The following is a 15,782-nucleotide window of genomic DNA, read 5'->3' as shown; positions in this document are numbered from 1 at the left end:
CTTCAGGCAGGTGCAATGGATTCCAGGCACTAACGAACCACGTGCCCTTAGTGAACGTGCCTAACTTCTTTATGGGACAGCAGCCAGTACAAACCTCCCAGTCTAGTTGTCCAATATATGTTGGCCCCTTTCCTTCCCTCACTTGGGAATTATAAACATTAAAGGGAATAGCGTAGAGTAAATCATTCAGGACAGTGCCTGGAACATATTAAGGCTCAATATTGTAACGGATTATTATTACACTGCCAGACTTTCAGAAGTTTGCAACGTGCCAGGTAACGTGCTAAACACTTCTTGAAGGTTTTTTTTGTTTTTTTTTTTTTTTTTCCCCTTCTGGCCCAAGACTGCGCATGTGCGCCCCCGCGCGTAATGGCACACCCTAGCGGTTTTCCCACGTAGGCACAAGCTCGGGTCCCAGGGCCCACCCCTTTAAGCGCGTGCACCGCGGTCCAAGCGCGCGCTCGTTTGCTCATGACGTAAGCCAGGGGCAGGCCTGGAGAGATGGGTACGTTTGCTTCCGGGGCAAGGGCTCATAATTTCCTGGAGAAGCCGGCAATGCGGATACCAGGGTTGTGTGAGGCGTTTGCTGTCACTTCCTAGCCCAGCGGCCTCGGTCCCAGTAAACCAAGTATGAAGATTACGAGGCAGAAACACGCCAAGAAACATCTTGGCTTCTTCCGCAACAATTTCGGAGTTCGCGAGCCGTACCAGATCCTGCTGGACGGCACCTTCTGCCAGGCAGCGCTGCGAGGCCGCATCCAGCTGCGGGAGCAGCTGCCCCGCTACCTTATGGGGGAGACGCAGCTGTGCACCACCAGGTGGGCCCGGCGGGCAGGGAGGAGGCACAGAGGGTCTGGCGGGTTTGGTAGCGGCGAGGCCTTTGCTGAAAGGCCTCCATTGCGAGCCCACGAGATGCAAAACGCCCCGCCCACGAAGAGTTGACTGTTAATTGGAGGCGCTAAGGTGGTCAGGTGACTGTACAGTGCCCTGCAAATATTACTTGTCGTTAGCCTGGCGAATAAGAATATGTGTTGTAGTCACATAGACCTGGCTTCAAATCTTGTTCCCAGGCCTACCAGCTCTATGATTTCGAGCAAGTTATTTAACCTCTCTGAACCTCGGATTCCTCATTTGCAAAGTAGAGATCATAACCACTTAGAAGGTTCCTGTAAGGTCAAATGAGTATAGTGTACTAGAGCATTTTTCGGTATCCAAAACCTACCCCTCTTTCAGTGGTTGCTGTTGTTTGCATAGCTTTTCCTAGTTAAACCAGAAATTTTCAAGCTTCACCCTAGGAGTTAGCTTCCTTGATTCCCAGAATAACAGTCAGTACTCGAGATTAAGCAATTTGCCCTAGGTTGTTTATTTATTCAACTGGCTTTATTAAGTGCCAAGCATTGCTCCAGCCACTGAGGATGCTTTGGTGAACAGGACAAACTCCCAGCCCTCATGGCCGGTAAAAGTGCATAAGTCAATCTCCAATCGATGTGTTTTCACTTCAGGTTTAATGTTTCCCCACCTCATCAAAGTGCAAGAACACTTAGGATGGACCCTTGTGGGGATGGGAGGGTGGGAGGAGAGAATTGTGGAAGGTTTCATAGAAAAGATAACATTTGAGCCCTTTCACATGCTCAGACATCCTGAGGGGGAGGACTATTTTGAATGACAGAAAAGAGTGACATTCCCTGTTTTGGAGACCTCTTGAAAAACAGAATGGAGTTATGAAATGCCTGGGGAAGAGGTTATAGCACAGAGTATATTTGGAAATGAAGCTAGGAAGAAGGTAAATTGAGGTTCGATCACGAGAACTAGTAAGAAATTTCTTATATTTTTTTCATTGTAGAATATTTACTTTAAAAAAGCAATAAAATAAAATGACTCGTAATACTGCTACTGGTGAGTAACCACTGTTAACATGTGCTGTGTAATCCATCCAATTCTTTATACACAAGCACACACAGTCACAATGGGATTTTACTGTGTATACTATGTTGATGGTCTGCTTTTCTGACATAACACTACTCCATGAACAGCTTTCCATATTTGTTTCTCAAACAGTGCCTCAACTGGGTTACAGATACCCCTAAATTTTTGATCCGCTTAGCGTTTTAAGGGCTGTCAGACAAGTCCTTTGATAGCCTGTGCTTCTGAATTGGTTGCTTCTGGCTGCAAGCAGCAGAAATATTAAAATTTTTAATACAGTGCTGTGATATAAAAAAGGTGAGAAGTACTGCATGAAATTATATTTTACAGCATTTTTTTCTAAAAAAATTTATTTTAACTTCTGGAATTTTTCAAACAACACAAAAGTAGCATGATATAATGAAACATCTATCACCAGCTTTTGCAATTATCAACATGGCCAATCTTGTTGAACCTTCCACCTCCTTACTGATGGGTTATTTTAGAGCGTATTATTCTGTCAATTCTGGTGTGTATCCTGAAGAGATAAAGAATCCTTTTTTAAATCTGTAAACAAGATACATTCATTGTATTTGATTTCTATGTTTCTTAGGATTTAAAAAATTATAACAGTAACCTCCTTTTATGATTTACTATTTATGTTTTTAAGAGATTGGGTCATTTGTTTTTCAGTAGAATGTATTTCTTGACCACTTTATACACAAGCACACACAGTCACAATGGGATTTTACTGTGTATACTATGTTTACTCATATTCAGGTTTGAAGAAATTTGGAGTTAATTGAGGAAGTAAATTAGTGCATTGTTATCAGGCCTGGGTTTTGTCTTAGAAAAGATAACTGCAACAATGTGAGGGGTAAGTTGGAGAAGCAATAGAGCAAAGACAGACAAACCTGTTTTGTGTTTGTCCAGTCAGGAAATAATGGGAGCCTAAACCTGGGAGGGGAAAGCAGGAACCCAAGGGTTCTACAACGAGACATTAGTGAGATACATAGAACTAACAGCTGATGGGGTAGGGGTAAGGAAGAAAAGATCAAATATGATTTCTGATTTCTATCTAGGGTGTCTGGAAAAATAATAATTTTAAAGAGTTAGCAAGTCTTTAAGGAAAAAATTGGAGGAAGGAAAGTAGTTTGATTTTAGACATGGTGAATTTGACAAGCTGATGGCAGGACGTGCATAGGAAATATTCAATAAGTCAGCAGTACTCAAAATGGAGGTCAAAACTGATGGCTACAGAAAGCAAAATCTCTTTTCTTAAAAAAACAAAAACTCAAATCTAAAGAGGTGATAGATGAGGCAAGGAAGAATCTGGCAAAGGCTGGCTAGGATTGAAGAAATCTTTGACTCATTGGTTCTCATAGTTTTGTTTTTTTTTTTAGTGGAAGAGAAGAAGTGCCTGAGGAGCTTATTAAAATACTAATATTTGTCTCCTCCACAAGAGGTACAGATTTTTGGATGAGAGAAGAGTTAGAAATTAATACAATTTAATATCATATGTCATTCTGATATGGGTAGTTTATACATGAGACTTTGAGAAACACTGGCTTAGATTAATGTGAAAATACAGAGTGAAAAGAAGTTGTGATTGTTATTAAACCACCTGATGATGTGAGAATTGTTACTTTTCTGAATTGGAAATATTTTGAAAGTGTACCAATTTGTACTTGAAGTAGATCCCTGTTACACTGTGGTTGGGGCAAGGGATCTGTTGTCCGGCTGCCTGGATTCATGTCTCAGCTCTCCCACTTACTAGTTTGAACTTTGGAATGTTACTTAAAATCTCTCAGAATGGGGTGCTCTAAAATAAGCATATTTTTAAGGTAAATTGCTTAACTTCATGGGGTTATTTTGAGATTAAGCAAGAATTTATGTAAAGAGCAATTTGTATGCTTCCTAGAACATAGTAAGTACTCATTAAATTTTAACTCTTATTCTCTCTACTTGGTGTATGCATTTTCTAATTGTTCTTTTAAAAGTGAAACATTTTTATATCTTCTTTTGAAAAATTTCTATTCATGTCCTTTGCCCACTTTTTGATAGGGTTGTTCGATTTTTTCTTACTAATTTTCCTGAGTTCTAAATAGATTCTTGTTATCAGTCCTTTATCTGATGTGTACTATGCGAAAGTTTTTTCCCATTCTGTAGGTGGTCTGTTTACTCTCGTGACTGTTTCTTTGGCTGTGTAGAAGCTTTTTAATTTGATCAGGTCCCATTTATTTATTTTTGTTGTTGCTGTGATGGCCTTAGGGGTCTTCTTCATAAATTCTTTGCCTAGGCCAATGTCTGTAAGAGTCTTTCCTACATTTTCTTCTAGAATTCTAATTGTATCATGCCTAAGATTTAAGTCTGTTATCCACCGTGATTTGATTTTTGTGAGAGCTGAAAGCTGTGGGTCCTGTTTCAGTCTTCTACATGTGGGTAACCAATTCTCCCAGCACCATTTATTGAATAGGGATTCTTGTCCCCAGAGTATATTCTTTCCTGCTTTGTCAAAAATTAGGTGACTACATGAGGATGGTTCTATATTTGGATTTTCTGTTCTGTTCCACTGGTCTGTGTCCCTGCACTTGTGCCAATACCAGGCAGTTTTAAGAACCACAGCCTTGTAGTATAGTTCGAAGTCTGGCAAATTAATACCTCCCATTTTGTTTTTGTTGCTTAAGATTGCTTTTTAATAAACATATGAAAAAGTGTTCAACATCTCTAATCATCAAGGAAATGCAAATCAAAACCACAATGAGATATCACTTAACTCCAGTGAGAATGGCCTTTATCAAAAAGTCCCAAAACCATACATGTTGGCGTGGATGTGGAGAGACAGAAACACTCATACACTGCTGGTGGGACTGCAAACTAGTGCAACCCCTGTGGAAAGCAATATGGAGATACCTTAAACAGATTCAAGTAGACCTACCATTCGATCCAGCAATCCCATTATCGGGCATCTACCCAGAAGAACAAAAGTCATTCTATAAAAAAGACACCTGCACCCGAATGTTTATAGCAGCACAATTCACAGTCCCAAAGATGTGGAAACAACCCAAATGCCCATCAATTCATGAATGGATTAGCAAAATGTGGTATATGTATACCATGGAATATTACTCAGCTATTAGAAATAATGGCGATATGGCATCTCTTTGGTTCTCCTGGAGAGAGTTGGAACCCATTCTATTAAGTGAAGTATCCCAAGAATGGAAAAACAAGCACCACATGTACTCACCAGCAAACTGGTTTCCCTGAGTGCACATTTGGGAATAACACCAACTGGGTATCGGACAGAGGTGGGGGCTGGGGGGAAGGGATGGGTGTATACCTACTTGATGAGTGCGATGCGCACTGCCTGGGGAATGGTCACGCTTGAAGTTCTGACTGCGGGGGATGGTATGGGGGGAGGGGATGGGTGCACACCTACATGATGAGTGTGATGTGCACTGTCTAGGGAATGGACACAATTGAAGCTCAGACTCGGGGGGATGGGGAGGCATGGGCAATGTATATAGCCTGAACTTTTGTACCCCCATAATGAGCTGTAAAACAAAAAAATAAAATAAAATATATCGGAAAAAAAAAAATAAAGGGTCTTTTGAGGGAAGACGATTCATTTGAACCAAAAAAAAAAAAAAAAGAAACAGCTACCATATGACAAATTCAGATTGTAATGGTGTAGTTTTACTTTTTTGAAAAAGTATTTTTTTTTATACTTCATATAAACAACTGAAATGTATCTGTTATAATTGTGGGCCACTAATAACATTTTTTTTTTCCAGATGTGTGTTAAAAGAGTTAGAAACATTGGGAAAAGACGTATATGGGGCAAAACTGATCGCACAAAAATGCCAGGTTCGAAATTGTCCCCATTTCAAGAATCCAGTGAGTGGATCAGAATGTCTGCTTTCCATGGTTGAAGAGGGCAATCCTCATCATTATTTTGTGGCAACACAGGTGATACTACTTTCAAAACAAGTCAATTTTAACTGTTACTATTTCTATTTCATGTGGAGCTGTTTATAATCAGAAAAAACAGGTGGGAGTGATGTTAAAATGTTTAGACTTTTAAAAATGATAGACTTTTAAGTTAATTTTCAGTTAATAAAAGCAATCGTCATTTGGAATTTGAGGAGAGAACCTTGAGCATATTGATTTTCTTTTTAGTTACTGAAGTTTCCTTTTTTAATATGAGAAATTTTTGACATAGAGATGTGATGTTTTGTTGTAGGGTTCTTGAAGGGAAGATAAGTAAAGCAAAGATCTTACATTCTATATTTGTAAATGTTTTTTCATGTCTCTGTATTTCATACTATTTCTCAAAAAGTCATGGTTCATCTGGTTTAAGACTGTGCCACCAGTATGTAACATTTCAGGCTTTTTCAAGACTGGGAGACAGGAGAAGAGAGACTCTCAGGGTTGTTATAAATTAAGTTCACATATGTACAGATTTGCTTAAATATACTTTCCGAATTATGAAATTTTTTACGCAGAGGCAGAGCTGAATCTAGAATCTGAGTCAGCTAATTCCCACTTAATTCCTATTCCTTCAACTTCTTTGAGCATTTTTGACCCTTTCTAAAGAATATCTTAGGGGAGTAACAAGGTAAAACACCTAACAATTTACTTTTGCATTAGTTTGTAATTTGTGGCCCTAGAATATTGATAAATCCAGTTCACACTGCTGCTACTTACACAGTTTGTGCTCAGTTTTTATGTTTTTCTTCCTTTATTTACTATAAAATATACCCCCATTAGTGAGACATACTGATTGGAAAAATAAAACCTGTGATCTCTTTTGTTTTTAATATACCTCTTTTTAAATTTTTAAAAGCTTTTTTAAGGCCAGGTGTGGTGGCTCATGCCTGTAATCCCAGCACTTTGGGAGGTGGAGGCAGGAGGATCACTTGAGGTTAGGAGTTTGAGACCAGTCTGGGCAACATAGCAAGACCTAATCTATACAAAAAATTAGCCAGGTGTGTTGGCACATGCCTGTGGTCTCCTACTGTGGAGGCTGAGGCAGGAGACTTGCTTGAGCCCAGGAGTTTGAGGCTGCAGTGAGCTGTGATCATGCCACTGCACTCCAGCCTGGGCAATAGAGCAACACCCTGTTGCAAAACAAAAACAACAACAGAAAACCTATTTAAGGCACCTTACCATAGTTGACATTTGAACTAAATAATTCTATTTTTCTTTTTAATAGGATCAGAATTTGTCTGTGAAAGTAAAGAAGCAGCCTGGAGTTCCTCTCATGTTTATTATTCAGAACACTATAGTCTTGGACAAACCTTCTCCCAAAACAATTGCCTTTGTTAAAGCAGTAGAGTCAGGTCAGCTTGTCTCAGTGCATGAAAAACAAAGTATCAAGCAGCTCAAAGAGGAACAGGGTTTACTGAAAAACTCTCAACAGAGAAGAAGAAAAAAGCACAAGAAAATCAGTGGCCCCAATCCTCTTAGCTGTTTGAAGAAAAAGAAAAAGCCACAGGACACAAAATCAACTTCTGAAAAGAAAAGAAAAAGAAAAAGAATCCGGAACAGATCTACCTCAAAAGTACTTTCTGAGAAGCAGAATGCAGAATGATAATGAATCCTTTGGCTACTTTTAAAGACATTCAAATGTGAAAAATGAATTTATTTTTGAAACTGTAGAAGTATTTATAATAAAAGGCTAAACTTATTTTTGTAAATGAACATTGACCCATAAGCCTTGCCTAAGATTATTTGTAAAATAAAACGAATGAATGGGTTTATATGTGATAGTGTTCACTTTTCTTACTTAGTGGTTTGGGGAGGTTGTCTTTAAATGAAAAAGTATTGTCTCCTTCTGTGTTCTCCAACTCCCACCCCGAAACATTGTATGCAAATACAGTCATGCACTGAGTAACAATAATTTGTGATCTGTGAGGGACAGCATATATGGTGATGGTCCCATAAGATTGTGATGCAAATTTTTTTTTTTTTTTTTTTTTGTGAGACAGTCTCACTCTGTTGCCTGGGTGAGTGTTGTGGTGTCAGCCTAGCTCACAGCAACATCAAACTCCTGGGCTCAAGCAGTCCTCCTGCCTCAGCCTCCCAAGTAGCTTGGACTACAGGCATGCACCACCTTGCTAATTTTTTATATTTTTAGTAGAGATGGGGTCTGGCTCCTGCCCAGGCTGGTCTCAAACTCCTGAGCTCAAGCTATCCTCCTGCCTCGGCCTCCCAGAATGCTAGGATTACAGGCATGAGCCACTGCACCCAGCCTATAATGCAAGATTTTTACAGTACCTTTTCTATGTTTAAATATGGTTAGATATACAAATACTGTTGTGTTAGAATTGCTTACAGTATTCAGTACCGTAACATGCTGTACAGGTTTGTAGCCTAGGAACAATAAGCCATATAACCTAGATGTGTATGACAAACCCACAGCCAATGTTGTATTGAATGGGGAAAATTTGAAAGCTTTTCCCCTAAGAATCAGAACAAGACAAATGTGCCCACTGTCATCACTTCTATTCAACATAGTACTGGAATTCCTAGCCAAAGCAGTCAGGCAAGAGAAAGAAACAAAGGGCATCCAAATTGGGAAAAAGGAGGTTAAATTATCTCTGTTTGCTGACAATATGATTTTATATCTAGAATACCCTAAAGATTCCACCAAAAGACTCCTAGAACTGATAAATTCAGTAAAGTCTCAATTACAAAATTAATGTACACAAATCAGTAGCATTTTTATATACTAATAACAATCAAGCTGAGCGTCAAATCAAGAACTCAATACCGTTTACAATAGCTGCAAAGAAAATAAAATACCTAGGAGTATATTAATACATAACCAAGGAGGTCAAAGAGCTCTATAAGAATTACAAAACACTGAAGAAAGAAATCATAGATGACACAAACAAATGGAAAAACATCCCATGCTCATGGAGTGGAAAAATCAGCATTGTCAAAATGTCCATACTGCCCAAAGTGGTTTACAGATTCAACACAATTCCCATCAAAATACCAATGTCATTTTTCACCAATCTAGAAAAAAGAATGCTAAACTTCGCACAGAACCAAAAAAGAGTTTGAATAGCTAAAGCAATCCTAAGTAAAAAGAACAAATCTGGGGGTATCACTGTACTTGACTTCAAATTATACTACAAGGCTATAGTAACCAAAACAGTGTGGTACTGGTATAAAGGTAGACACATAGACCAATGGAACAGAATAGAGAATCCACAAATAAAACCATCTACCTACAACCAACTGATTTTTGACAAAGCAGACAAAAACATACACTAGGGAAAGGACTCCCCATTCAATAGATGGTACTGGGAAAACTGGATAGCCACATGCGAAGAATGAAACTGGATTCCCTCTCTCACCATATACAAAAATTAAGGGGATTAAAGACTTAAATGTAGGACCTTACACCATAAAAATTCTAGAGGAAATCATAGGAAAAACTTCTGGACATTGGCCTAGGCAAAGGATTTATGATTAAGACCCCCAAAGCAAATACAGCAACAACAAAAATAAATTAATGAGACTTAATTAAACTAAAGCATTTCTGTACAGCAAAGGAAATTCCCAATTAGTTTTACATCTCAAAGATACACATGTACTTATTTTTTGAGAAACTAATTGGAAATAAAGTCAAAAGATTACTTGCGTGGACTGATCTTAGGAACTGATTTCTCATGTGATCTTAGACTGGTCACCTCCAAACTTTTAATTGGACATCCTCCCCAGTTAAAAAAAACGTGTGTGCACCTATGACAAACATGTATTTATCAACTACATAGATTTGCTATTGTTCCTTGAAAATATACACAGGGAAAAAAAAGCTAAAATTTGAAGGATGGTAAAGGTAAAATAAATTATCTTAAAATCTTTGCTATTAGATGGCTTCATTAATATTTCAAGACATGCTAGTATTTATCAATAATATTGTGTATGAAATTAACTTCAAGGAGTTTTATAAATATATTTTTAGTCAGATCTAACTAGATTATTTATTTTCCTTTATAGTATTTATGACAAAGAGTTTGTACTTGGAGTAAGATGTGTCAATATATATTTGTTGAATGAATGAAAATGAAATAAGGTCGAGTCTACCTCAAAAGAGAGTCGTAACTTCTCATCCAATTTCCAGACCTAAACCAGTTCACAAGCCCAGGGCTCCTCAATTTAAGGGGAGAGTGGGTTCTCTTGAGGAAGAACCCCTATGTACTGCTACAAGTATATACTATAAATTTTACCCTAAGCTTTCCCCAAAGGGACCTTTTCCTTTAGTGGCCATTTTCTAGAGGGAATGTGTTCTGGGGAAACAGAAATACTCAAACCTTTTGGGGTATTTCTGGCTCTGAATTGATGCTAACTTCTAGGTTCCAAAATGCCGCTGCCCCACCAAAGTGGGAGTTTATGGTGGTCAGGTGATAGATAAATCGAATTATAGGCCAAGTTTGAATCCGATGGGCTCAGTAGGTACATGAGCCCACCCTGTTTTTTTTTCCCCCTAGTTTCAGAATGTATAATTGTTAAAGATATACTTGGCAACTGGTTATGTCCCTATGTTGGCTCACTCTCTTTTATAGACAAAGGGTCATTAGGGTAGGAAAGGTGAAGGGGAAGCTGTTGGAATTTCTCCTTCCTATAAGGACAGTAAACCAAAAGACAGGGCATTATTGGAGCAATTGCAGAGATTACTACCACCATCAAATGCTTGATTGAAGTAGAAGTATTTATTCCTATTACATCTCCATTTAACTCACCTATTGGACCTATGTAGAAGACAGATAGATCTTAAAACATGATGTAGATTCTTTTAATGTTAATCAGGGGTGATTCATTTGTGGCAGCTTTTATAGATGTAATATCTTTTCTGGAACAAATCAACACAGCTCTTGGCACCTAATATAGAAAATGCTTCACCCCTGCCTTCCACCCTGCTCCTTATCAATTTGTGAAGACCATCAAAAGTCCTTTGCTTTTCCTTGATAGGGTCAATAGCACACTTTCACAATATTGCTTCGTGCATATGCCAGCTTCCCTGCTCTCTGCCATAATATAGTCTACAGACATCTTGATCATCTTGACATTCCATGCTACATCACATGGGTCCACTATGCTGATTTATTTGTATGAAGAATAATTGCATGATATTAGGTAAAACAGGGAGTTAATTTGTGAAAGTTTGAATATATATAGAAGGGTGCATGTAGATGCTGAGTAGCCAAGGGGTGGATTGTCTATTCCAAGTTCATCTTTCTAATGCTCTATATTGTGATGCTGGAGCTGGAACTCTGCAAACAATAATTCTCCAGTAGCAACTATTTTTTGGTAGGTTCTGCCAATAAGGGGCTCTAGAAGCAGGACCTGGAAGGAGGGTGGAGAAGGAAAGGACTTGCTTCTTCCTGTTGCTTCCTGTGAGTTTGCTGCTTGTGGCTCTTGTGGGTGTCACCTCTCACTTCTAGCAGCAGCAATTTCTTACCAAAGTAGCCCCCAAATCCAGTTTGCAACACTTGCAGAACCAGCTATATTGACTCAACCTGCCTGCCCTCCATGAGAGAACTGGACACCAACAACACTTGGCTGGAGACCACTCTTTATGACATTTGTCTTGTTATTTTGTCCATGGAGTCCCTCCTCTGAGCCGAGAGATTTCAGTACCTGTGAATTAGAGCCTATCTTCTCAAAGGTTTCAGCTCCACAGCTCTTCAAGCTTTTAAATTTTAATAATTCTAACCTCTTCCTTTTTCCCTCCTTAACCTAAGGGCAGACCAGCAGTTGCTACTTCAAGAATTATTAGTTCTTGCTTTAGCTATTTATTTACCTGGTTAATAACGTCATACCTAATTAATATTTGTTTATATTAAATTTTCTCTTTTTACATAACTAGTGTTTTTTTTTTTTTTTTAATTTTTTGACTAGACCCTGATCTAATACAAGCATTCTAACTGGCCAGGCCTGCTTCATGTGACCATTCTGAAGCAAGGAGGAAGGAAGGGGTCAGCACTAACTAAACTAGACAGACTGAGATTGAATAGGGATAGTCTAGCAAAAAAAAAAAAAAGGTGCTATTACCAAGAGAGGTGAGGAAGGATCAGGCAAAAATCACATCTCAGCATTAAGTTTATCCTTAAAGTTTACAAAACATTGTCTCAACCTTCCTCTCCTCTCCAAAAATCTTAATAAAAGTATTATGAAGGTGAAAAGACAAGCTACAGAATGGAGGAAAATTTTTGCACATAATATATCTGATAAAGGACTTGTATCTAGAACATAGAAAAAAAACTATTACAAGCCAATATTAAAATAACAACCCAACTGAAAATGAGCAAACCCAGTTAAAGGATATGAATAGACATTTTTCCAAAGAAATAAGCACATGGCTAATAAGCACATGAAAAGATGCTCAACATCATTACTATTGGGAAATGCATATGAAACCACAATGAGATGCCACTTTACACCTACTAGGGTGGTTACAATCAAATAGAAAACAGCAAGCGTTAGAATGTGGGGAAACTGAAACTCTCATGTGTTGCTGGTGGGAATGTAAAATAGTACAACTGTTTGGGAAAACAGTTTGGCAGTTTTTCAAGTCGTTAAACATAGAATTACCATATTATCCAGCAATTTTACCCCAAGTTACATACCCAAGAAAAATGAAAACATGTCCACATGAAACATGTACATGAAAATTCTTAGCAGCAGTATTGATAATACCAAAAAGTGGGAACAACCTAAATGTCCATCAACTGACAAATGGATAGACAAAAGATGGTACAATGGAATATTATTTAGCAATAAAAAGAAATGATATATGCTACAAGATGGATGTATCTTGAAAATATGCTGCATGAAAGAAACCAGTCACAAAGGATAATATATTATATGATTCCATTTATATAAAATGTCCAGAATAAGTAAATCTGCAGAGATAGAAAAGTAGATTAGTGGACTAAGCCTGGGGGTGGGGGTGGCGATGAGGGTAGATAGGGAGGTAAGGGTGTGGGGCTTATTTTTGGGTTATGAAAAGATTTTGTAGTGATTGATGCACAATAATGTGAATATATTAGAAGCCATTGAATTTGTGCACTTTAAATGAGTGAATTTTGCATTATGTGAATTACATCTCAATAAAACTGTTTAAAAAGTCCTGTGCACACAGTAGGCATATAATAATACTTATTCATGAATTAATCAAGTAACCAATGGATTGAACAAAATATACCTCTGCATTTTATTATTTTTATTATTATTTCAGCATATTGTGGGGGGTACCTCTGCACTGTAGATGTATTTTAGTAGTTGCTAAAGAAGAAAAGAAAATATATGCAATTGTTTCCAATTTTTCTAACAGGGAAAAAAGAAGTAAAATTTACTGACAAGCTATTTGGGTGCTAATATTTCGTTTCTTTTTCTCCTGTGAATTAATCTCAAGTGGGTCTCTGCCAGCTTGCTAATGCTCACTGTCTACCACCCGATATAGTCAGAAAGATGCCATCTGTTCCCTTTAGTTGCCAAAATGTTGCAGATTACCCACAGGTACTAAATGCTGAAATGATAAATCCTCCGAACGCTCATGATTTTGCACAACTATTTTACAACGATGTTTTGTTCAACTTGATGTGAACATGATAATCCCTCTGTGATGAAATATTTTGATCTCCAAAACTGAATTAGCAAATGTAAATCTTTTATGTGGTGAGCAACATAAACACGATATAGTTCAGCTACCTGAAGTAATAACATTCATACCGGCACTTACACAGTTTTGCACATTCAGAAAGAGCAGGACATGAAAGGAAACTGTCAAGGAATGTCATTGAAGTTTAGAAGACCCATGTTTGTTATTAGCATGTGCTGTCCCCATGCAAGGCCCTCAGAATGGTAGTAAGCCCAGATAGCCAGTCAGGTAGGTAGCAGCTCTGATCCTGACAGCTCTGGGTTTTATGTCTCACCATCATGCCGTGAAATAATTACATTTAGACACTTAGCTGTCACTAGGAATTCCTTTGGTTAAAGTTCAAAGACATTGTTTTATTCCACTGTTGTTTTTTAGTAGTGCTTGATGTCATTTCTGGCACATAAGTTCTTAATAAATGTTGAATAAGTGGGTGAATGAATGAATGAATTGAAATGAATAAATGCCTATTATTTTCACCTGTATCACAGACACTTCAGCCTTCCTAACTCATGACTGTCACTATCATAGACTTATATTCTTACTCTTTTTTTATGTATGACAGGGGTTATCCAACTTCGCTTGCCAATATCAGCAAACACATTGTTCAAAACTTTATTCCTGGAGCACTTTGGCATTTGGAAATAACCTGGAGTTAGAAAAAAGAATCTTATGTTTTAGTCAAAATGAAGAAACATTAAGAAATATGTTGATTGGCAAATATCATTTAACCTAACTGCAATATTACTAACTTAACCTATCTCTAAAAATTATTTACTACTTTTCTCATCACTCTGTTTTATACATTATTCTGATTGGGGATAATCTGAATGTGTGTGTGTTCACATGTGCACACTCTGATGCACGTAAAACACCTATTATTTTTGGAACAAGTATGATTACAGTACAAGGCTACCTACTACCCCCACACCCCCCAGCAATTCTGAAGCTGTTTCCCAGAAATCATTGCTAATTCGAAGAGGACAGTACTTTCCAGTGAGAAAGTTCTGCGTGTAATGGCCTATCATTATGCTTCTGGTCTCTACCATGCTCTGGCTAAACACTCTCAGGACCTTCTGAGATTTTTTTTTTGTGACTTTGGTAAAGTAGCAACTGAAGGAGAAGAAAATGACTCTGCTAAAGCCGAAAAAGAAAAAGTCAGAAACAGACATATTCATCATCGGCGTGAAAAGCAGAATAGTCCTCAGCCCTTCCTGTGCATCAGAATCACCGGCAACAGTAACAACAAAACAAAACAAAACAAAAAAAACCCCAAAACTAAGAGATACCCAACCCCAGCTGGAGAGATTTAGATGCCTTTAGTCTGGGGTTGGGTCCCGGTATTTGTGTAATCTAAATGTCCTCCAGGTGTTTTTAATGTGCAGCCTGGCTGAGAACGTCTAGTGTAGAAAAGAACTTGAGTTTGAGAGTCAGGTAGTTCCAGGTTCAAATAATCAACTTGGGCCTCTCTCTGTGTCAGTTTTCTTATACATAAAATAGGGCTGATATGGATTGTAAATAATTAGTGTCTGTCACTTAATATATGTTCAATAAATAGTTCACAATGGAATACTATGCAGCCATTAAAATTCATATTCTAGAAGGCTATTCATTGACCTAATATAATTGTTTGTTCCCTCTCCTCCTCCCTCCACCCCAGCGAACTTCTGTAACAACATACCTAGGCATATCTTTCTCATAAGGATGTTATGATTCAGAGCAGCATTTCTCATCCCCTGGCTGCAAATCTGTCTCTGCTAAGAACCTCCAAAAAATTAAATGAGAATCTCTAAGGGAGATGCCTAGGCTTCTGAATATTTTAAAAGCTCCCCAAGTAATTCTAATATAAAGTTGGGGTTCAAAATCACTTAATGGAACACTGGATCTCAAACTTTGGCATGCATAAGTATCATTTGGAGATTTTATTAAAACTCAGATTTCTGGGTTTTACCTTCAGAGAGTCTGATTCAGTAGGTCTGGGATAGGTTCTATGAATTTGCATTTTTAATAAGCTCCCAGCTCCTAGGACCAGCAGCATTGGCATCAGCTGGGTTCTTGTTAGATATGCAAATTTCTTAGCTCTACCTGAGTCATAATCTCTGGGTGAGGTCCAGGAACTTCTGTTTTAACAAGCTCTTCAGGTGATCCTTATGCCTGCTAACGTTTAGGAACCTCGCATCTAGATTAGAACCTAATAGGAAAACAA

The 15,782-nt window shown here is 38.0% G+C and overlaps 1 protein-coding gene across 1 annotated transcript; it reads left to right on the top strand.

Annotated features, from left to right (window-relative positions):
• Positions 1-556: 556 nt before the first annotated feature.
• On the top strand, positions 557-7,634 carry UTP23 (UTP23 small subunit processome component). The gene is made up of 3 exons (XM_069466064.1): positions 557-818; positions 5,697-5,871; positions 7,118-7,634. The coding sequence occupies exons 1-3, from the start codon at positions 631-633 to the stop codon at positions 7,493-7,495; spliced, it is 741 nt and encodes a 246-aa protein (XP_069322165.1). The 5' UTR covers positions 557-630; the 3' UTR covers positions 7,496-7,634.
• The last annotated feature ends 8,148 nt before the right edge of the window (positions 7,635-15,782 follow it).

This window comes from Eulemur rufifrons, chromosome 3 (assembly GCF_041146395.1).
Source record: "Eulemur rufifrons isolate Redbay chromosome 3, OSU_ERuf_1, whole genome shotgun sequence".
Lineage (NCBI taxonomy): Eukaryota > Metazoa > Chordata > Mammalia > Primates > Lemuridae > Eulemur > Eulemur rufifrons.
Note: the sequence above shows the minus strand (reverse complement) of the source record. Positions and strands in the feature narration are given on the sequence as shown.

Excerpts from the sequence above, each read along its gene's own strand:
- UTP23 (XM_069466064.1), top strand. The coding sequence starts at position 631 with ATGAAGATTACGAGGCAGAAACACGCCAAGAAACATCTTGGCTTCTTC. Across the intron at positions 819-5,696 it reads ACGCAGCTGTGCACCACCAG|ATGTGTGTTAAAAGAGTTAG; the intron begins GTGGGCCCGGCG and ends TTTTTTTTCCAG. Across the intron at positions 5,872-7,117 it reads ATTATTTTGTGGCAACACAG|GATCAGAATTTGTCTGTGAA; the intron begins GTGATACTACTT and ends TCTTTTTAATAG.